The sequence below is a fragment of the Schistocerca piceifrons genome, chromosome 2 (genome assembly GCF_021461385.2).
Source record: "Schistocerca piceifrons isolate TAMUIC-IGC-003096 chromosome 2, iqSchPice1.1, whole genome shotgun sequence".
Taxonomy (NCBI): Eukaryota; Metazoa; Arthropoda; class Insecta; order Orthoptera; family Acrididae; genus Schistocerca; species Schistocerca piceifrons.
Genome location: NC_060139.1, coordinates 265,026,322 through 265,050,553, shown reverse-complemented (window position 1 = coordinate 265,050,553; position 24,232 = coordinate 265,026,322). Strand labels below are relative to the sequence as shown.

At 43.9% G+C, this 24,232-nt stretch overlaps 1 protein-coding gene across 1 annotated transcript in view; it reads left to right on the top strand.

The window, feature by feature from the left end:
• Positions 1–24,232, top strand: part of LOC124775316 (farnesol dehydrogenase-like) — a 65,231-nt gene that overhangs the window by 22,621 nt on the left and 18,378 nt on the right. The window contains exons 4-5 of the mRNA XM_047250151.1: positions 20,317–20,446; positions 20,530–20,659. Coding sequence (XP_047106107.1) covers positions 20,317–20,446; positions 20,530–20,659 — 260 coding nt within the window. The remainder of the gene's footprint in view (positions 1–20,316; positions 20,447–20,529; positions 20,660–24,232) is intronic.

Sequence of the window (24,232 nt, the reverse complement as noted above, 5' to 3'; positions counted from 1 at the left end):
AGCTTTACTGTATGATTAAATGATGATGGCGTCCTCTTGGGTAAAATATTCCGGAGGTAAAATAGTCCCCCATTCGGATCTCCGGGCGGGGACTACTCAAGAGGACGTCGTTACTAGGAGAACGAAAACTGGCATTCTACGGATCGGAGCGTGGAATGTCAGATCACTTAATCGGGCAGGTAGGTTAGAAAATTTAAAAAGGGAAATGGATAGGTTAAAGTTAGATATAGTGGGAATTAGTGAAGTTCGGTGGCAGGAGGAACAAGACTTTTGGTCAGGTGATTACAGGGTTATAAATACAAAATCAAATAGGGGTAATGCAGGAATGAATAAAAAAATAGGAGTGTGGGTTAGCTACTACAAACAGCATAGTGAACGCATTATTGTGGCCAAGATAGACACAAAGCCCATGCCTACTACAGTAGTACAAGTTTATATGCCAACTAGCTCTGCAGATGATGAAGAAATTGATGAAATGTATGACGAGATAAAAGAAATTATTCAGGTAGTGAAGGGAGACGAAAATTTAATAGTCATGGGTGACTGGAATTCGTCAGTAGGAAAAGGGAGAGAAGGAAACATAGTAGGTGAATATGGATTGGGGGGAAGAAATGAAAGAGGAAGTCGCCTTGTAGAATTTTGTACAGAGCATAACTTAATCATAGCCAACTCTTGGTTCAAGAATCATGAAAGAAAGTTGTATACCTGGAAGAATCCTGGAGATACTAAAAGGTATCAGATAGATTATATAATGGTAAGACAGAGATTTAGGAACCAGGTTTTAAACTGTAAGACATTTCCAGGGGCAGATGTGGATTCTGACCACAATCTATTGGTTATGAACTGCAGATTGAAACTGAAGAAACTGCAAAAAGGCGGGAATTTAAGGAGATGGGACCTGGATAAACTGAAAGAACCAGAGGTTGTAGAGAGTTTCAGGGAGAGCATAAGGGAACAATTGACAGGAATGGGGGAAAGAAATACTGTAGAAGAAGAATGGGTAGCTCTGAGGGATGAAGTAGTGAAGGCAGCAGAGGATCAAGTAGGTAAAAAGACGAGGGCTAGTAGAAATCCTTGGGTAACGAAAGAAATATTGAATTTAATTGATGAAAGGAGAAAATATAAAAATGCAGTAAATGAAGCAGGCAAAAAGGAATACAAACGTCTCAAAAATGAGATCGACAGGAAGTGCAAAACGGCTAAGCAGGGATGGCTAGAGGACAAATGTAAGGATGTAGAGGCTTGTCTCACTAGGGGTAAGATAGATACTGCCTACAGGAAAATTAAAGAGACCTTTGGAGAGAAGAGAACCACTTGTATGAATATCAAGAGCTCAGATGGCAACCCAGTTCTAAGCAAAGAAAGGAAGGTAGAAAGGTGGAAGGAGTATATAGAGGGTTTATACAAGGGCGATGTACTTGAGGACAATATTATGGAAATGGAAGAGGATGTATATGAAGATGAAATGGGAGATAAGATACTGCGTGAAGAGTTTGACAGAGCACTGAAAGACCTGAGTCGAAACAAGGCCCCGGGAGTAGACAACATTCCTTTAGAATTACTGATGGCCTTGGGAGAGCCAGTCATGACAAAACTCTACCATCTGGTGAGCAAGATGTATGAGACAGGTGAAATACCCACAGACTTCAAGAAGAATATAATAATTCCAATCCCAAAGAAAGCAGGTGTTGACAGATGTGAAAATTACCGAACTATCAGTTTAATAAGTCACGGTTGCAAAATACTAACGCGAATTCTGTACAGACGAATAGAAAAACTGGTAGAAGCCGACCTCGGGGAAGATCAGTTTGGATTTCGTAGAAATGTTGGAACACGTGAGGCAATACTAACCTTACGACTTATCTTAGAAGAAAGATTAAGAAAAGGCAAACCTACGTTTCTAGCATTTGTAGACTTAGAGAAAGCTTTTGACAACGTTAACTGGAATACTCTCTTTCAAATTCTGAAGGTGGCAGGGGTAAAATACAGGGAACGAAAGGCTATTTACAATTTGTACAGAAACCAGGTGGCAGTTATAAGAGTCGAGGGGCATGAAAGGGAAGCAGTGGTTGGGAAAGGAGTGAGACAGGGTTGCAGCCTCTCCCCGATGTTATTCAATCTGTGTATTGAGCAAGCAGTAAAGGAAACAAAAGAAAAATTCGGAGTAGGTATTAAAATTCATGGAGAAGAAGTAAAAACTTTGAGGTTCGCCGATGACATTGTAATTCTGTCAGAGACAGCAAAGGACTTGGAAGAGCAGTTGAACGGAATGGACAGTGTCTTGAAAGGAGGATATAAGATGAACATCAACAAAAGCAAAACGAGGATAATGGAATGTAGTCAAATTAAATCGGGTGATGCTGAGGGGATTAGATTAGGAAATGAGACACTTAAAGTAGGAAAGGAGTTTTGCTATTTAGGGAGTAAAATAACTGATGGTGGTCGAAGTAGAGAGGATATAAAATGTAGACTGGCAATGGCAAGGAAATCGTTTCTGAAGAAGAGAAATTTGTTAACATCGAGTATAGATTTAAGTGTCAGGAAGTCGTTTCTGAAAGTATTTGCATGGAGTGTAGCCATGTATGGAAGTGAAACATGGACGATAACCAGTTTGGACAAGAAGAGAATAGAAGCTTTCGAAATGTGGTGCTGCAGAAGAATGCTGAAGATAAGGTGGGTAGATCACGTAACTAATGAGGAGGTATTGAATAGGATTGGGGAGAAGAGAAGTGTGTGGCACAACTTGACTAGAAGAAGGGATCGGTTGGTAGGACATGTTTTGAGGCATCAAGGGATCACAAATTTAGCATTGGAGGGCAGCTTGGAGGGTAAAAATCGTAGAGGGAGACCAAGAGATCAATACACTAAGCAGATTCAGAACGATGTAGGTTGCAGTAGGTGCTGGGAGAAGAAGAAGCTTGCACAGGATAGAGTAGCATGGAGAGCTGCATCAAACCAGTCTCAGGACTGAAGACCACAACAACAACAAGATAACATGTTGACCAAGTATCAAATGATTACATTTACAGACGTCTGTGACATGTGGTTCCTGCCAGAATCAGTAGCCAGAGTAGCCGCCATTGTTGGAGATCACCGCTGCCACACGTCTCGGCATTGAGTCAAAGAGACGTTGGATGTGTTCCTGGGGTACAGCAGCCCAAGCAGCTTCCACACGTTGCCGAAGATCATCTGGTGTGGCAGCTGGGGATGTAATCTGGGTCACTCGTTGAGCAACGATGGACCACATGTTTTCTATCGGCGAAAGATCCGTAGAGCGAGCCGGCCAGGGAAGCACTTCAATCTGGTTATTGACGAAGAACCTTTGGACAATGCGTACCACGTGTGGTCGCGCATTATCCTGTTGAAATATGGCTGTGGCCGAGCCTTGAAGGTAAGGAACGACAACTGGCTCCAGCACCTCGGATATGTAGCGCCGGCTATTTAAAGTACCGGCAATGCGTACTAGAGGCGTGCGAGAGTAATATCCAATACCGCCCCATACCATAATACCCGGTGCAAGACCAGTGTGGCGGTGCATAATGCAGCTGTCCAGCATCCTCTCTCCACGGTGTCTCCACGCTCGAATCCGACCATCGTGGTGCTGCAGACAGAAGCGTGCCTCGTCAGTAAAGACAACGTCATTCCATTCTGCCGTCCACATCCGTCTGTCATCACACCATTGGCGACGGAGACGTCTGTTGTTCTGCGTCAATGGTAGACGAAGCAATGGACGTCTTGCGGACAGACCACTCTGCTGTAAACGGCGTCGAATGGTACGCGCAGACACTGGATGATGCGTTACAGACGCAATGTGCTGCGCTATGGTTCGGGATGTCACTGAGCGATCCGTCACTGCCATGCGCACATTTTGCCTATCAGCACTTGCAGTGGTGCACCGTGGTGAATGCGATCGACCACGTCGGTCCGTCGTACCCTCCTGCATCCAACGGTCACATATCCGCATTACAGTTGTTTGGTTTCGTCCAACACGACTAGCGATTTCTCTGTATGATAATCCACAATCTCGGTAAGCCACTATCCTTCCTCTGTCGAACTCGGATACTTGATCAAACGATGTTCGCTGTTATCTACGAGGCATAACTGATCGTCTTGTGAAACAACCACAAGGTAAACACACGTGCCGAACGTACACTCGTCGAAATCGCCAAGCCTTAAATGGCGCTATGAGGTGGCGCCACAGGCGCGCGTGATGTGCGTCTACGCTGAAATTCTAATCAGTTGCATATCTCATCGCTGTAAACCCATGGTGTGAATTTCACTTGATTCGGATGCTTCCTTCAGGGTGTTGCATTTACGGTGGCCAGCAGTGTATTATGCCAGAAAATCGAGCAGGACTCCAGAATGGGTAGCACCAGTGTTGTATACGAGGTCTTCTTCATACATGAACTACACTTTCTTAAAATTCTCCCAGTAAGCCGAAGACGACAATTCACCATCCCAACTACCGACGTTAGGTGCTCGTTCCGTCTGATGTCGCTTTGCAACGTTACGTTGAAATATTTAATCGACGTGGTAGTGTGAACCAGCGCACTACTAATACAGTATTCGAACATTAGGAGATTGTTTTACTTACTCATCTAAATAATTATTTTTTCCGTATTTACACTAATTTGTCATCCATCACAAGTAAGATTCTGAATAATCCTGTATCTTACTTTTTTTTTTTTTTTTTTGGTCATCAGTCTACTGACTGGTTTGATGCGGCCCGCCACGAATTCCTTTCCTGTGCTAACCTCTTCATCTCAGAGTAGCACTTGCAACCTACGTCCTCAATTACTTGCTTGACGTATTCCAATCTCTGTCTTCCTCTACAGTTTTTGCCCTCTACAGCTCCCTCTAGTACCATGGAAGTCATTCCCTCATGTCTTAGCAGATGTCCTCTCATCCTGTCCCTTCTACTTATCAGTGTTTTCCACATATTCCTTTCCTCTCCGATTCTGCGTAGAGCCTCCTCATTCCTTACCTTATCAGTCCACCTAATTTTCAACATTCGTCTATAGCACCACATTTCAAATGCTTCGATTCTCTTCTGTTCCGGTTTTCCCACAGTCCATGTTTCACTACCATACAATGCTGTACTCCAGACGTACATCCTCAGAAATTTCTTCCTCAAATTAAGGCCGGTATTTGATATTAGTAGACTTCTCTTGGCCAGAATGCCTTTTTTGCCATAGCGAGTCTGCTTTTGATGTCCTCCTTGCTCCGTCCGTAATTGGTTATTTTACTGCCTAGGTAGCTGAATTCCTTAACTTCATTGACTTCGTGACCATCAATCCTGATGTTAAGTTTCCCGCTGTTCTCATTTCTACTACTTCTCATTACCTTCGTCTTTCTCCGATTTACTCTCAAACCATACTGTGTACTCATTAGACTGTTCATTCCGTTCAGCAGATCATTTAATTCTTCTTCACTTTCACTCAGGATAGCAATGTCATCAGCGAATCGTATCATTGATATCCTTTCACCTTGTATTTGAATTCCACTCCTGAACCTTTCTTTTATTTCCATCATTGCTTCCTCGATGTATAGATTGAAGAGTAGGGGCGAAAGGCTACAGCCTTGTCTTACACCCTTCTTAATACGAGCACTTCGTTCTTGATCGTCCACTCTTATTATTACCTCTTGGTTGTTGTACATATTGTATATGACCCGTCTCTCCCTATAGCTTACCCCTACTTTTTTCAGAATTTCGAACAGCTTGCACCATTTTATATTGTCGAACACTTTTTCCAGGTCGACAAATCCTATGAAAGTGTCTTTGATTCATAATCAAAACGTCTTCGGCCCCGGGTTCGATCCCCGCCACTGCCTAAATTTTGATAAATAATCAGCATTGGCGGCCGAAGACTTCCGGCATAAGAAGTCAGCCTCATTCTGCCTTGTCAAAGAGGGTCGAGGAGCGGATAGAGGTTCAGGGCACTCTCTTGTCCTAGGGGTGGGAAATAGCCCCTAAAGGCGGAAGAATCAGCAATGATCAACGACATGAGGATGCAGAAGGCAATGGAAACCACTGCATTAAAGACACGTAACGTGTATCCACAGGACATGTGGCCTGTATTTGAAGAAGTGTCATGATGATCTCTCCATTGGCAAAAGATTCCGGAATAGTCCCCCATTCGGATCTCCGGTAGGGGACTGCCAAGGGGGAGGTTACCATGAGAAAAAGATTGAATAATCAACGAAAGGATAACGTTCTACGAGTCGGGGCGTGGAATGTCAGAAGCTTGAACGTGGTAGGGAAACTAGAAAATCTGAAAAGGGAAATCCAAAGGCTCAATCTAGATATAGTAGGGGTCAGTGAAGAGAAGTGGAAGGAAGACAAGGATTTCTTGTCAGATGAGCATCGGGTAATATCAACAGCAGCAGAAAATGGTATAACAGGTGTAGGATTCGTAATGAATAGGAAGGTAGGGCAGAGGGTGTGTTACTGTGAACAGTTCAGTGACCGGGTTGTTCTAATCAGAATCGACAGCAGACCAACACCGACAACGATAGTTCAGGTATACATGCCGACGTCGCAAGCTGAAGATGAACAGATAGAGAAAGTGTATGAGGATATTGAAAGGGTAATGCAGTATGTAAAGGGGGACGAAAATCTAATAGTCATGGGCGACTGGTGTGCAGTTTTAGGGGAAGGAGTAGAAGAAAAGGTTACAGGAGAATATGGGCTTGGGACAAGGAATGAAAGAGGAGAAAGACTAATTGAGTTCTGTAACAAGTTTCAGCTAGTAATAGCGATTACCCTGCTCAAGAATCACAAGAGGAGGAGGTATACTTGGAAAAGGCCGGGAGATACGGGAAGATTTCAATTAGATTACATCATGGTCAGACAGAGATTCCGAAATCAGATACTGGATTGTAAGGCGTACCAAGGAGCAGATATAGACTCAGATCACAATATAGTAGTGATGAAGAGTAGGCTGAAGTTCAAGACATTAGTCAGGATGAATCAATACGCAAAGAAGTGGGATACGGAAGTACTAAGGAATGAGGAGAAACGTTTGAAGTTCTCTAACGATATAGATACAGCAATAAGGAATAGCGCAGTAGGCAGTACAGTTGAAGAGGAATGGACATCTCTAAAAAGGGCCATCTCAGAAGTTGGGAAGGAGAACATAGGTACAAAGAAGGTAGCTGCGAAGAAACCATGGGTAACAGAAGAAATACTTCAGTTGATTGATGAAAGGAGGAAGTACAAACATGTTCCGGGAAAATCAGGAATACAGAAATACAAGTCGCTGAGGAATGAAATAAATAGGAAGTGCAGGGAAGCTAAGACGAAATGGCTGCAGGAAAAATGTGAAGACATCGAAAAAGATATGATTGTCGGAAGGACAGACTCAGCATACAGGAAAGTCAAAACAATCTTTGGTGACATTAAAAGCAACGGGAATTCCACTGTTAAATGCAGAGGAGAGAGCAGATAGGTGGAAAGAATACATTGAAAGCCTCTGTGAGGGTGAAGATTTGTCTGATGTGATAGAAGAAGAAACAGGAGTCGATTTAGAAGAGATAGGGGATCCAGCATTAAAATCGGAATTTAAAAGAGCTTCGGAGGACTTACGGTCAAATAAGGCAGAAGGGATAGATAACATTCCATCAGAATTTCTAAAATCATTGGGTGAAGTGGCAACAAAACGACTATTCACGTTGGTGTGTAGAATATATGAGTCTGGCTATATACCATCTGACTTTCGGAAAAGCATCATCCACACAATTCCGAAGACGGCAAGAGCTGACAAGTGCGAGAATTATCGCACAATCAGCTTAACAGCTCATGCGTCGAAGCTGCTTACAAGAATAATATACAGAAGAATGGAAAAGAAATTGAGAATGCGCTAGGTGACGATCAGTTTGGCTTTAGGAAAAGTAAGGGGACGAGAGAGGCAATTCTGACGTTACGGCTAATTATGGAAGCAAGGCTAAAGAAAAATCTGATTTACATGTTCCCTTTTGATATGCTCTGTTGCCATCCTTGTATGCAGCTGAATGTAATGCTTCTTTTTAAAGAAAGTGATAACTTTACCAGAAAACTAAACAATATTTTTTGAGATAATTTCTTTTATTCTCTCTTTGTTTCTGTACAACACTACGTAACATCATTACGTTGCTTGTATTATCAACTAAGGGAACAATTCCTGCTTCCTGAGTTTAGAACAAGAAGTTATTCACTTAAGTCTCCAGGTTTTGCTCACAGCTGTTCTTAATGATAAAACTTTTTGAGTCGTTTGACCGCAGCACGTTACTTTTCAGATTTCTTCACTAATCGACGCTTCGACCCCTCTGCTGGAACCTATATTCAGTATTACATTGGTGTCCCAGGATAGCCGAACGCTATCGAGAGACATCATCGTGGTTACTTATAAAAGGCTATTTTCCGGGCCTTTATTGGAGAAGTGGAGTTACTGGGTAAAAATCTCCCAGTTGCTAATCGTGCACCGTCGTCATTCGGTAAATGCTGAAATCACTCACTGACCAAGAGGGGAGGAGACCAAAATACTATTGTTGTGCCGCCTCCATTGCTTCCTGGTAGCTGTTTACTTTCCTCTCTCGCCGTGGCTGTGTGTTTATGTACTGACAGCGCATAGTCACGAAGACGGTGCTATTACACTCATTCTTCGATATTTGGACTGTTCCAAGGACTTTACTTCTGTAAATACTACTTTATGCGACCAGCGCGCGTACGTTCTTAAAATCCGTAACCTCATACACTCTTCTTGGTGCTCCGCTACCTCTGACGTTAAACTGGTTTACGCCTTCTTTAACGCGTTCTTTTACCATCTTTCCAGTTTCGCCAATGTATGCTTTGCCCGAGAAACATGTCACTTAATACACTTTTCGAGCGGAACGACCTCCTCCATGCTAACCAGCCTGAATTTCGAAAACACCGATCACATGAAACATAACTTGCGGTTTTCTCACATGACATCCCGAAATCCAAGGCTCAAGGCAGTGAAGTGCATGCAGTATTACTCGATTTCCGAAAAGCATTTGACTCACAAGGAGAGGTCCCCAGCGGTGGGATCGACTTTTTGTAACCATCTATACGGTGATGTGGGTTAAGATACCAGGTATCAAACCCTTCAGCCATTTATCCTAGTGTGCTCTCGTTTGCGACTAATTTAAAAAAAAATCGGAATTTTGCGTGATGGTCAATGACTTCGAAAATGACACAATTCCAACAGTGGTGTTATGGTGTAGTAGATAGAATAGTAGCTTTTTTATGCAGGTGGTTGTGGGTTCGAATCTCGTCAGGAGCAGTAATTTTTTTATTATAAAATCTTTATCGATATGACTTTGATCGTTATTTTATTCTATTAATTGTTTCAAATGTAATTTCTTTCTATTAATTTGTTTCATTTTTTCTTTACGTCATTCTTTTTCCAAACGGAATTTTTGTGAATTTGAATTTAATTATATTTATCTATTATAAATTATTTGAAAATTACGATCTGCCAGTTAAAAAATAAAACACGAAATAATCTATTTATATTGATTGTGCAATGGTGTGAAAAATGTATTTTTGGTTATCAGATGTGCAGTTCTTTCTGCACTGTAATCATCATATTAACATTTATAACATTACCTAAAAATCTATAGCACTATGGACAAAATAACGCAGATGAAGGTTTAAATGAAAGAAGATTGTATAAGTAAAACGAAATTGAAGCAAAATGAGAAATAGATATAGTGAACGCAATAATGTGGACAGAAAAACCAGGATGAGATAACAAAAGAAATTAATTTGAAATTGATACATAAAGTTAATCAAAAATTTCAGGTGGAAAATGAATGATAGGAAGAAAAATGAGAGCAAATGAATAAGTTGATATTATAATTAAAATTATGTGACAAAGGAATGGAAATAAAAATTGCAGTTAAGTCAATTAATTGAATGAAATGATGGTGAAAGTCATGTCTATAAAGATATGCAAGTAAAATAAAAAAAAAGTTCACTGCTCCTCACGAGATTCGTATTCACAACTTCATGTATGTGAAGCCATTATCCTGTCCATTACACGACACTACAGCACTATTCAGTGCACCTTTTTTAACGCTATTGAGTGACAGACAAAATTCCAAAGTAAGTTTTCATCAGTTACTCGCAAACGAGGCCCGATCAGGGTGAATTGCTGTAGTGTGTGATACCTGGGATCTTAACCTACATAACAGTATAGATGGCTTCAAGAAGTCGATCCCATCGCTGGTGACCTCTCCTTGCCAGTAGCTCACTTCCATTTGTTATCAGAAGTACTATTGTATGGGATATCAGACGAAATTTGGAACAGAAGTGAGGATTTCTTTGTAAGAAGGACGCAGCATGGTTGGAGCACAGTCATCGTATGGTTCAAATGGCTCTGAGCACTATGGGACTTAACATCTGAGGTCAACAGCCCCTAGAACTTAGAACTACTTAAACCTAACTAACCTAAGGACATCACACACATCCATGTCCGAGGCAGGATTTGAACCAGCGACCGTAGTGGTCGCGTGGTTCCAGACTGAAGCGCCTAGAACCGCTCGGCCACAACGGTCGGCGTTGACTCATCGACATAAGTAGAATATACTTTGGGCGTATTCTAGCCAACTGTGTTAGGGCCTTTGCTGTTGATGTTGCATGTTAATGACCTTGGGTACAATGCTAACTTCTCGCAGATGGCGCAGTTGTCTTTAAAAAAAATGTTCAAATGTGTATGAATTCCTAAGGGACCAAACTGCTGACGTCATTGGTCCCTATACTTACACACTACTTAAAGTAACTTATGCTAAGAACAACATACACGCTCTCGCTCGAGGGAAGACGAGATCCTCCGGTGGGAGGGGCCACGCAATCAGTGACATGGCGTCTCAAACCGCTGGCCACTCCGCGCGGCAGTTGTCTTCAGTGAAGCACAATCTGAACGAAGCTGCACAAACGTTCGGTAACATTTTGATAAGATTTCAAAGAATTACAAAGATTGACAGCCTGATGTAAATATCAGAAACGTAAAACTGCGCACTTCACAAAACGAAAAAAAACAACAACAAAGAAACGTATGAATATAATACCACTGAGTCGCAGCTGGAATCGGTAAACTCATAAAAATAGGTGGGTGTAACACTTCGAAGGGACATGGAATGGGATCCGCTGTAGTAAAGTAGGTAACAGATTTCGTTCTATTCGTAAAAAAACTAGCAAATCTCGATCCATCTACAAAGGAGATTGCTTACAAATCACTCATGCGACCCATCCTGGAATACTGCTGGAGTGTGTGGAATCCATATCAAATGGGATTATATGAAATATCGAGTGTGTATAGAGATGGGCAACACAAATGATCATATGTTTGTTAGGTTTGTTTGACTCACGGGAAAGAGCGACAGAGATGTTGAAGGAGCTGAATTGGCCGACTCCTGAGGATAAACGGAAAACTGACGTAGATGAATATGCCGTGTGTGGGGCAGTCAGCCACGTCCGTTGAGGGGCCGAAGAAGTCTTTTATCTGGTGTTGACTGAAAACATAGTCCACAAACAATTCTTTCATTGGGCTCTATGCGATTGGTTGTTTTAGAGATAAATCTTAAACAATATGCTGGAAGTTACTCGTACTCCTTCTTTACATTTTTGTTATTAAGTTACTCGTACTCCTTGTTTACATTATTATTATTATTATTAAAGCTCCTTTTAAAGGCCCTGTTTATGGAAAGTTCACCATAGCCGTTAGTCATCTCATCAATGTTTCCATAAGAAAATCTAGCTCTGTTCAAAAGCTCTTACCGTCAGTGACGAGCAGTGCTCGCGAGTACAGAGTGCTCATAGCAGATTGCTTATGGGCTGAGAAGTGGTGCGAAGAGGCGTTTCGGCTGCCTGTTGTCAGATCTTCTGAAGATCAAAACATCTGACCTCGCTCTCCACATCCGTGGTCAAGCTAATTTTAGGATTAATGTTCAGAAAACAGTGGAAGCTATGTAGATCTCCCCTGGTGTGTAGCCAAGAACGATCGAATCATCCACACAGCGCAGTCAGCAAGATATTTTTAATTCCACATTACTTAATGCCTGTTGTTCGACATAGCCCACAAAAATGTCAGCTGCTACGGGCGACAGAAATGAAACCATAGCAACCCCGTCACACTGTTTATAAAGTTCCCCCTTATGCCCCCACCTTCAGAAGAAAACAGAGCACCTTAAACGAATAGAGACAGGACGCTCATATTCACAGGACATGTACATCAGTATGTTCTGTGGAAGTGATTAGCTTTCCAATCACCTTAGTTCGGGTAGCCTAGGTGACACAGGATTCTCCATGGGTCGTGAAAACTTGTTCCATGCGTGATGGCATTGGCACGTGTGAAGGCGCGAATGGCGTCCTGTGGTATAGCCATCCATGCTGCATTTCGTCTGGTTCCAACGTTCATCTGTCGTGGTTGGCGTTGGGTCACAGCACTGCCCCCGTCATTTCACCATATCCCACATATTTTAGATTGACGACAAGTTTGGTGATCTGGAGGACCAGGACAATAGGCTGGCATCCTGCGGCAGCAAGAAAGCACATGTACGTGCAGCAACATGTGGTCGTGCATTCTCTTGTTGATAAATGGCAGCTGCAGAATGGGTTCGGCTGTGGGTCGCAGGATGTCATTCACGTAGGTCAAACTGGTCACGCTACCCTGGACACGCGGCGACTGTGATTTGTGGTTGTAACCAATTGCACCCCACACCATAAGGCCTCGAGTTGGTGTTATATGTCTTGTGTGGATGCAGTCAAATGGTTCAAAAGGCTCTTCGGGGACTTAACTTCCGAGGTCATTAGTCGCCTTGAACTTAGAACTACTTCAACCTAACTAACCTAAGGACATCACACACATCCATGCCCGAGGCAGGATTCGAACCTGCGACCGTAGCGGTCGCGCGGTTCAAGACCTTAGCGCCTAGAACCGCTCGGCCACCTCGGCCGTCGTGAATGCAGTCACTGTGATGCGGCGCCTCCCTGTCTGCGGCGAGCCAAAATGCGGCCATTATTTTCTAACAAACAGAACCTGGATTGTAACGTGCCAACTGGCGGTACTCAAGATCGAAATCACGACGATAACGGGTCGTACTGTATCAGCGACTAGGCGCTAAGTCCGGAACCGCGCGACTGCTACGGTCGCCTCGGGCATGGATGTGTGTGATGTCCTTAGGTTAGTTTGGTTTAAGTAGTTCTGAGTTCTAGGGGACTTATGACCACAGATGTTAAGTCCCATAGTGCTCAGAGCCATTTGAACCATTTTTTTTACCAGCGTCGCTATGCCGCAGATGTATGGCTTCCTGCCGTGCAAATTTGCTTGAGCCAACCAATCGACCACTACAGCTTGAATTTGGTAGTTTTTATTTTACAGTCGATGTTATGACTGTGGATCGCTATTAGTTTTCAGAAGATTCCAGTCGTTGCGGAGCGCCTGGCAAATACTCGAAGTCTAGGTCGTACCGTTGTTGCACTCTTAAAAGACAAATTGAAGACAGATCAACCCTTGGGTAATTAGTACTGCAGCAATCATAAACATTGACGAGACGGCAGACTCAAATGTCGAATAAACAACACCTTTACTCTACACAACGTCGTAATCGTACAGGACACTACTACACCACGAATAGACACGCTAAAACACTCCAATGACACTGACAAACAATATCGAGACACAGATCTCGATAACAACTCCCGTTATCTTACTATTGGACAAACAAAATGCCAAACCACTTTAAATACAATACCTATTTATATTATGTCAAGCTAAATGTTACCTCTAGCTTGCAATTGTTCTCACACACCACAAAATTCTCACAACGCAGCACACTATCTCTGGAAAAGTCTGGGAATCTTTCAATTACTTACAATATTTATATCCAATACATCGTCGAGATACCACCAATTCACTTTAAGTTGCTTTCACCGATATCCATAAGGATTAAGATAATTGATGTTGCTCTTATATCCCTTTCTGTTTAGTCCCGCGTTGCTATGTAAATAATACGACATAACGTATTCCATAGATTTACCAATCTTTGTTATTAGTATAATCGCTGAGTTTTCCGTGATAACTTTCTACAACTTCAGTTCTAATTGAAGTTACTTAGGACACTATTTCCATAAATTAAATCGTTTTAACTGTTTAGCGTATCTACCCTCTGAGTATTTAGCGTGGATCAACTCAATTAAGGAACTTTTTGATGAGGCAAGACTTACAAATACCATCGTAAAATTGTCATGCAAAGCGTTACTAATATCTCTGAAAATGAACCTTTGCTTTCCTCACGAAATGTAACTACACACAACAGCTACTAATTGAGCAACTGGTATTTATTGGGTCTATGTATCTCAATACAATATGCCAGCAGAGACTACCACACCCCACAAAAATGGAAATTCAATAATAAAAAATAAACAAAAATCCTAGGCGCCACCACCTCCTTAACCCTAACCTTAAGTAACAATTTAACTCAATACTGTGCCTCTTCAGGCGTTAGCAAAACGCGATCCGCCAAGTTCCCTAAATTGCAATAAGCCACTCATCACTTTGACTAACAAAGTTTTCGTTTAGTTGCGTGTTGTTTGTAAAATATTCCTTTTATTCTCGTCGCTTGTCAATTCAACTATTGGTGCGATCTATCATATTACAGTGAAAAAGTTCGAATCAATACGAGCCAATTCTAGGTCCGCTGTTTGATCGTGGTATTTAAACAGAATGTGTTCGAGGCTTTCCCTTATCGACAAACACCAATCACTACCAAACCACCCCAGCAAAGCAGCTAACAACCTAATTACCTCTGGGTGAGCCGTGACCACTAATCATACCCCACTGACAGGATATCGGTTTCAACGATTCCCAAAAACTCATCAACTGCAGTCTCCTTCTCTCTAACACGGCTCACGCTGTATCTATCACAGCAAACTATTCCTCACTACCTAACTGTCCACAGGACGACAATAAATCGATCGCCCTAGCACATAAATTCGCCAAAACCAGTGTCTCATCCGCGACTATTTATAAAACCTCACGGAGCCTACGTACATTTCATAGCTCAGCTTTGGGAGGAAACTACCGTCACAGCCACGTATATGAACAGGGGCCAAAAAGACAAAGTATCCACGCTGCCTCCGCGAAGTGCACCAATTTAAGATACTGCTTCTACCAGCAAAACATCTTTCCCTCTCCCAAGCCTTAAACACTAACTGCGATGCTTCAATACACCACGCAAAGGGTCGGTATACTATCCGACCTACACGTACCCAGATATATACCTTCTTACGTCATACAATAGGAACCATTTACACGAACAAACACCGAGCGATGTGGCGCTGTGGTTAGACACTGGACTCGCATTCGGGAGGACGACGGTTCAATCCCGCGTCCGGCCATCCTGATTTAGGTTTTCCGTGATTTCCCTAAATCACTCCAGGCAAATGCCGGGATGGTTCCTCTGAAAGGGCACGGCCGACGTCCTTCCCATACTTCCGTAATCCGATGAGACCGATGACCACGCTGTCTGGTCTCCTTCCCCAAAACAACCAACCAACCACGAACAAACACACAGGGCCACGCCAACTTTTGACAATTAATTAATTATTCGTTGATGGTGTCGGTTCTCTACGACGCGTCGCTCAGGCACCATCTCTGGACCCAGCGATGGCGAGTTGTTGCATCGCTGAAGTCGCGCGCGCTCAACACCTGTTTTTTTTTTCCGTAAACGGTCTCGGGTCATCTATAACAAGTCTTGTCGCCCTTAATACATGGTGCACATATATTTATAGTAACCACCAGGTGTTATTAGTCGTTTATCGGGTCGGATACCCATCAATTTTAAAGGCGAACGTGACCCGTGCGTTTTGACACAGCACAGGATTCGTCCGAAAACACTGAGTCCATTCCTGCTCCAGTGACATCTATCCATACACCACTGCCGTCTAGCATGTTTCTGCTCATTCGTCAACCGTAGAGTAGAAAGTGGACGACGCGGACGTAACCCATGTCGTAATAAACGGCGACAGTCACCCCTGGTCTTGTACGGAGTGTTCCACTGCTGCGCCAGAGACAAGAAGGACGCATATCTGTCCTTTAAAGCTATTCGGATGAATTGTCAGTCTTCTTGGGGAATGATCTGGGTGCTGCGACCTGCCCCATCTCATAACGTTCTACGGCCTACCATGAACCATTCTGCATACACCCGTTGCGCTGTCGAAACGTTTCGTCCCACACGATGGGAAATTTCCCTGATGGATGCATCACTTTCTCTCATTCCAATAATGTGCCCTCTTTCAAACACGGTGATTTGACGGTACGGTTCGCGCATACGTCTTCGATTAAACTTGCATGGCTCCTCAAGTCATACTGATCCATTTCCCTAGGTTTGTAGCGACAACGAGCGCCGCAGGCAAATTTTACTATTAGGTAGTGTTGTGGCATGTTATCGATCTGGCCGAGCGGTTCTAGGCGCTACAGTCTGGAACCGCGCGACCGCTACGGTCGCAGGTTCGAGTCCTGACTCGGGCATGGATGTGTGTGATGTCCTTAGGTTAGCTAGGTTTAAGTAGTTCTAAGTTATAGGGGACTGATGACCTTAGAAGTTAAGTCCCACAGTGCTCAGAGCCATTTGAACCATTTGTTATCAATATTGACCTTGAATCCGCGCACCGACGTGGTTCAAATGCTAATCATTTCTGCAGAGCATACTAATGTACACGTCCTGTGAATATGAACGTCCTGTCTCTAGTCGTTCGAGGTGTTTTGTTCTTTTTTCAGAACATGAGTGTATTTATAGTCTAATTTAAGCCTAGTCAAGCTCAGCCACAAATATTTTTTCTATTATTCAATTCACTATCTCCTCATTAGTTACTCAACGTATCCTGTCTAACTCTCAACGTTCTCCTGTAGCACAGCATTTTAAAAGCTGTTATTCCCTATTTCTTTGAACTGTTTCTTCTCCACGTTTCGTAAAAGGCTAAACTGTAGATAAATATCTTTGGAAAAGATTCCCTACAATTTAAAAGTGTATTAGATCTTAACAAATGTCCGTTGTTTAGGAACGCATATTATATATCCTCTTTACCTCGACCATAGTCAGTTTTTTTCTAGACTGATATTATTTCAATTAAAGAATGTAAGTTATTTATTTCATTCTGTGACCGGTTTCGATCTCTGCTCCATGTAACTGTATCCTGCTCTCATCACGGAGTAAAATGGTCTGATGATGATCCTATAAGAGCTCAAAATCGATTACACAATGAAGTAAGTGACTTACATACCATCTAGACTGCTTTTATTGAAATGATTTTATCAAAGTTTTATCGATAGCTGTTTTTTCCACTGACAATATTCCAAAAAGTTCTTGAGTTAGTTTGCTACCCAAATAGTAAACATCTATTTCTTTTACTATCTCATTTCCTATTTTAATTCTCTCAGCATTGCCTGTTTTAACTTCACTATGCTCCATTACCCTTGATTTAGTTTTGTTGATGTCCGTTTTGTAAGCATTTTTCACTATACTATCCATTAGTTGAACGAATCATTCAGGTCCTTACCGTATCTTACAGAATTACCATATCATTCGTAAATCTCATTTCTTTTCTCCCTTAAAGTGAATTCCCTTTCCAAATATCTCATTGGTATTCTTTCCTGCTTCCTTAGTGTAGAGGTTGACACAAGATGAGGGTACAACATGTCTGACTCCATTTTCTACTACGGCTTCCCTGTCGTAATTTTAGACCGTTACATGTTTTCATTAATGTGACCACGGCCTATGTTCGACGGAAACCACCCCCGCTGATGACATGTGGTAGCACTAACAGTGGAGAATGGAAAGCGTGTGTGTGTGTGTGTGTGTGTGTGTGTGTGTGTGTGTGTGTGTGTGTTGGGGGGGGGGGGGGGGACGCGGAAAACAATGCAGTCGTTGGCCAAGGGTGGAAGCATTTCCGAAACGGCTAAGTTTGTTAACTGTTGGCGAACCGCCGTGATGAAAGTATACCGTCCATGGCAAAATGGCACTGTCCAAAACTGGCGCCGAGGCAACTAAGGTGCACCACGGGACATAGATGACAGGGGGGAACGAGAGCAATGGAGAAGTGTACGGGCGAACTGAGCAGCTGACCGCCTACATGAGCCAAGGGTTACCAACGACAGTTCAGCGAACGTTGCTGCGTATGAGTTACCGCAGCACGTGGCTGGTTCTTGGATCGTGCTGACTGCTGCTCATCGGCGACGAAGGCGCCAACACCACAATTGGACGCCCATTCAGTGGCAACAGGTGGCCTTTTCAGATGAATCACGTTTCATGCCCCATCGGATAGATGGCCATTCTTGAGTACGGCGTGAATGATCAGGAAGCAACCAAAGCGGAACGTTCAGATCTAGAGAAAAAGTTTTTGGCATTCGCTGGGTGATCTCGTCATTCTAGAAAATACAATGGATCAACACAAATTTCCATTTCTCTTTGAGGACCATGTCTACGTCACGTGCAGTTTGTTTTCCCTCCGCACAATGTTATTTACCAGCAGGACAACGCAGCGTGTCACAAAGCTCGAAGTGTACATGCGTGCTTCGAAGATCAGCAGGATGAGTTTATCGTACTCCCCTGGCCACCAGACTCTGGGTTAAATACCAGTCTAGAATCAGTGGGATTACTTCGATCGTATGTTCGCGCTGTGGGTTCTAAGCCGAGAAACGTAACGCAGCTGGCCACAGCACTGGAGTCGGCATGACTGCACATCCCCGTTTGTACCTTTCAGAATCTCAGTGACTGTTCCTGCACGCCTCGGAGCGAACTGCGCTGGAAAAGGTGGTTACTGAGGCTTTTGACACGTGGTCATATTAATGTGAATGCACATTGTATAAATGCAGTCTGGTTTCTGCTGAAATCGTAGAAAACATGGCGCTTGCTGCTGATTTCAAAAAGATTGCCTTTCAGGCAATGTAGAATAATTTAGATAACTCTGATACGTGATACACACCGTTTAGATAGTAACCGTAGCTGTTTGCGTTTTCGGTATAGTCTACAGTTATCTCTTCCCTGGCTCAGTATCTACCCAATCCTCGATTTTCTTTGCCGAAAATAGTATAGGAAATAATCGGGGGACAACCGTACTGCCAAAATCGGGTCTCCGTAGATAGAAACTGGTGAGCCGAAACATAGGGACCACTGCCAGCGCGAAACTGAATGCCGCTTGCGAGCGTTGTAGATACTCGACGCGCTAAAGGAACAGAGACGAATGGGGAATGACACTAACGACGTTGCAAGCCGCAAATGTAATTCACTGACGCAAGCGACTGTGACATAGTCAAGCTTATTATGGCCTGGCAACTGGGAACGTGCATCTAGGAAAAAGCTATGCTGGTCGACTGTTGGTGCGCCCACTACTGCCGTGAGGAGCTGTGGAGAACGGTTGAAGGATAGTGACACGGCGAGTCGGTGACAAGGTGTTGGACGTCGACGTCTCATCACGGAACACGGATGCCAGATTTGCCAGCCGTATAAAGCAGGGTAGACAGCTATCTGTGGCAGGTCTGCCGACAGGGTACAATACTGGTGCAGGCACAAGTCTTTCCGACATCGTCGATGGTAAATGCAGCGCAACCGGAATAAACGGGATTTGACCGTGGATCAATGGAAACGTGTCACATGGTATGGTGAATCACTTTTGTCGTTACAGCAGGTCGTCAGTCGTGTCTGGCTAGGCCGTGATCCAGGTAAACGGCTACTGGAAACATGAACCTTGCCGAGGACGGATGTAAGTGGGGGACAGCATTATGCTATGGGGGACACTCGATGGGTCTTACGTGGGACCTGTGGTACTAACCACAGTCGATTGCATGATCGTTGATGTGGGCCCCGTGTATCCCTTCATGTTTAGTTTGCTACCGATGGAGACGGCATATTCCAGTAAGATAGAGTTCCTTGTGAAAAGGCCAGAATTGTGCTACATTGGTTCAAGGAGCATGATAGTCGACTCACAGTGATGGCTATCAAATTCGCATGATCTGAACGCTGTGAAGCACATCTGGGAAGCTATGGAAGCTATTAGGTGCCACTTTTGGCCCAAAATCCACTGGCTCGTAACTGGCGTGACCTGGGCGTAGAGATCTGGCGTCCACAAACCTATCAAGGACTTGATGAATTCATTCGACGCTGAATCGGATATGTATTTCGTTCCAAACTTGGACCAGTAGATTATTAAACACGGTAGTCAAGATGTTTCGGGTCATCAGTGCACTGTGGGGAGACTATTGTGTCAGACAAGGCTTACAATGGGTAAAGCTTGTATTTGTGTCTGTGTGTGTGCAGAGGGCAGCACGGAGGAGTTCCGCCGCATGCTGGAGGTGAACGTGCTGGGGCTGACGCTGTGCACCAAGGAGGCCGTTAACCTGATGCGCGCCAAGGGCATCGGCGACGGCCACATCGTCAACATCGGCAGGTGACGCTCGCCTGCCTTCTCCCACCGCTTGCTGCTCACGCTAATCATTGCGTCATTACTTATTGTCTGCTGTGTGGTTGCAGCGTGGCGGGCCACTGGCTACCCCTCATGTCGGAGGGCGCCTTCTACTACGGCACCAAGCACGCGGTCAGGGTGCTGTCCGAGGGCCTCCGCCGCGAGTTTCTCCAGCGGGACTCCAGCATGAAGGTCACCGTGAGTACTCCCACCAACCTAGCATCTCTGCTGAAGCAATAGAGCAGACTCCAGTTCTCTGCTGCTCCGCCTGGTGTCTACACGTATATTTCACAAGCAGTTATACTACTGCAGATCATTGTACAACTTTCTGACCCACTCGTAAATAGAACGAGGGAAAAACAAATCTCTATAAGCTTCCGTATCATCTGCTATGAATGACGAGGACATCGACGAAAGACAGTGAACTGTCTCTTTTTCTTATTTTCTGGACAACGATCAGTATTACGATCAGTCCGATGATGTTGCCATGGGAAGCCTGTAAACTCCAGCTGTTGCAAATCCCTTCATGGAGAATTTTGAGGATATTGCCTTAGACACAGTGCTATTAAAGCCTAGTTGTTTTTTTCGATTACAATGACGACATTTTCGTCACTTGTCCCCATGTGACAACCTCTACGAGTTCTTAGATAATTTCACAGGTGCTAACAGTAACATCCAGTTAACCACGGAGGTAGGAGAAGACAATGCATTACTCTTCCTCGTGGCCCCGGCGGAGGTTCGAGTCCTCCCTCGGGCATGGGTGTGTGTGTTTGTCCTTAGGATAATTTAGGTTAAGTAGTGTGTAAGCTTAGGGACTGATGACCACAGCAGTTAAGTCCCATAAGATTTCACACACACACATTACTCTTCCTCGCCTCGTGTCGCGCAAGATAAGCTGCCTGCTAAAAAAACACAAGATCAAATCGATTTCAGATATCCGACAAAAATCTGGCAATTTCGGAGACTAGTTAAAGACGCAGCACGTCTCAGAACACATGGGGCCTACAAGAAAACTTGCTATAGTGGGCAGTCTTAGACCGGCCAAACACTACGCACTATGGAACAACGCAGGAAGGAGCATGCGAGTTTTTACCGCCTGCGCTACTCCGAGAAAGTCGATTTAATAAGCATGCTTTACAAAACGGTCACCGGATCAAATTTCACGAAACCTCTCTCGTGGCTTGCACTAACAAGTCCTGGGACTGTGTAACAGAAGAAGCCATTGAAATACGTCACCGATAACATCCTTGATAGAGACGAAGGCTTGCAGCTCAGCGCAACGTGGGATACAGGCGATCGCGCGGTTGAAGCGAGTACACCGAGTGCCGAGTCAGCGTATGGATATATATGGCGATGTCGCAGGCACCAGTGACGTCACAGCCGGCAGCTAGGGTGTATCAGGACGTACCATCAGCCCACTGGCAGTCATGTACTTCACAATGGCCAAGGAGCGCTTGGCCGAAAGCTCGTGTAATTTTGAACTCTTGACGCCGCTAAAAACCGAAGAACGTTTTATTCAAGCATTAGCTATGGCCGATTTTTGCTCCGAGCAAAATTCTACCATGCTGGCTCTGAGCACTGTGGGACTTAACTGATGAGGTCATCAGTGCCCTAGAACTTAGAAGTACTTAAACCTAACTAACCTAAGGACGTCACACACATCCATGCCCAAGGCAGGATTCGAACCTGCGACCGTAGCGGTCGCGCGGTTCCAGACTGTCACGCCTAGAACCGCTCGGCCACCCCGACCGGCTACTCTACCAGGGAACTTCCACTTTCATTCTCGTTCTCCTACTATTTTTCGTTACCTTCCGTTTGCTACTATAGACTTCCAATCTCCAATCACGATTATATTTTCATTTTCCTTATCAGTCTGAATAACTTCTTTTATCTCATCGCATATTGTTTCAACCGTTTCGTGATGTTTGGAGCTAGTTCTCACTACTTAGGGGGTGTTCCCTTCGTGTCTATTTTGGTTAGGATAATGTGTGAGCCGGCCGCTGTGGCCGATCGGTTCTAGGCGCTTCAGTCCGGATCCACGCTGCTGCTACAGTCGCAGGTTCGAATCCTGGCTCGGGCATGGATGTGTGTGATGTCATTACGTTAGTTAGGTTTAAGTAGTTCTAAGTTCTAGGGGCTGATGTCCTCAGATGTTTCGTCCCATAGTGCTTAGAGCCATTTGAACCAGCTAGTATAATTTTTATTATAAATGAAACTCCTCCAGCTGTACTTAAGATTTTATATTTATTTGGCTACTAGTTTCGACGTTGCATCAACGCCATCTTCAGCCCCGTACTAGAAGTCCGCGGTGCCACCAACACGTGCAGTAACTAGTGTCAGACACCAGTTACTGCTCGCCATCCATGTGGAGCACGTGTTGTTCTCACCGTGGACTTCTAGTACTGAGCCACGCACAATTGATTTCATCAAAGTGTACGGGCCTGAAGATGGCGTTGACGCAACGTCGAAGCTAGTGGCCCAATAAATATAAAATCTTAAATACAGCTGGAGGAGTTTCATTTTTAATAAAAATTATACCAGGTGTGTCCCACCATCGTCCAATTTAAATATTGATGTACGAAGGTTTGATAATTTCTGCTACTGTGGTTGGTGTTGGCTTCGTGTCCATTTTGGCTAGTACAAAGCATTCAATACGCTGGTCGTAATAGCTTACTACATTCCTGTTTTCTAATTCATTATTAGATCTTCTACTGTACTATCTCTATTTGATTTTGTTTTGATCACCGCATACTTACCTGACCAGAAGTACCATTCTTCCTGGAACTGTAATTCAGTCATTCTCATTATCTCCAACTTCTACATATCCATTTCTATTTTTATGCTCTCTAATACACCTCCTCCAACATTCCATGCTCCAATGTGTAGAATGAGTTTTGTTTCCCATGATGACAACGTCGTCCAGAGAAGTCACGCCCAGAACTTCGATTAATACAATATTTTACCTCAGGATTATTGTATCCAAGGTGATATCGTCATCACTAAGCCAGAGAGTAGGCTGCTTGAGATCAGGCTGTAGTTTCAGCTTGCTTTCAGTACCAGCACAGCATGATCAAGTTGGCTAATGTAAAAAGCTCATCTCAGTCGATCATCCTGGCTGTTGCCCCTGCAACGTCTGAAGAGACTGCCGCCCCTCTTCAGCAACGACACGTTTGTCTGGACTGTCTGCAAACACTCTTCCATAGTGATTGTACCTGCGGTACAGCTATCTGTATGATTAAAGCACACAAGCCACCTCACCTCGGCAAGGTACATGGTTTGTGTAAAGGGCAGGGGGCAGGGGTGTAGTTTTCAATGTGGATCATTATGTGAACCATACAGTTCTACTTTCGCACTGCCTTTGGCTGAAAAAAAAAAAGCCTGTAACTACCATCTCTGTCGCTATAATGATTAACGGCATCTGTGCACAGGTCTTAGAAATTTACACATTGTCATTCATGTAGAAAACTTTCTTGGTGTTTAAAAAGCGCAGGTCTGTGTAATGCTTATTTTTCTCCAATATTCACCATGTTTGGTACCTCCAACTTTCACTCGAACGGGAGGCCACTTGCACATTGATGAAATTTGATAGATAATCTCTGCTGCCGAAACAAGAAAGGAAAATATGCGGTTTTTAGCGCAGAGGGTTGAGACATCATCGTTTCCAGTATTCGTGGCGTTGGCACCTTTTCATTGCGAGGTATCTGCAGCAGTCTCATCATAATATTCATCCCTCCCCCCTCCAATCTGGCATCCATTGCTGTGTAAAGGTGT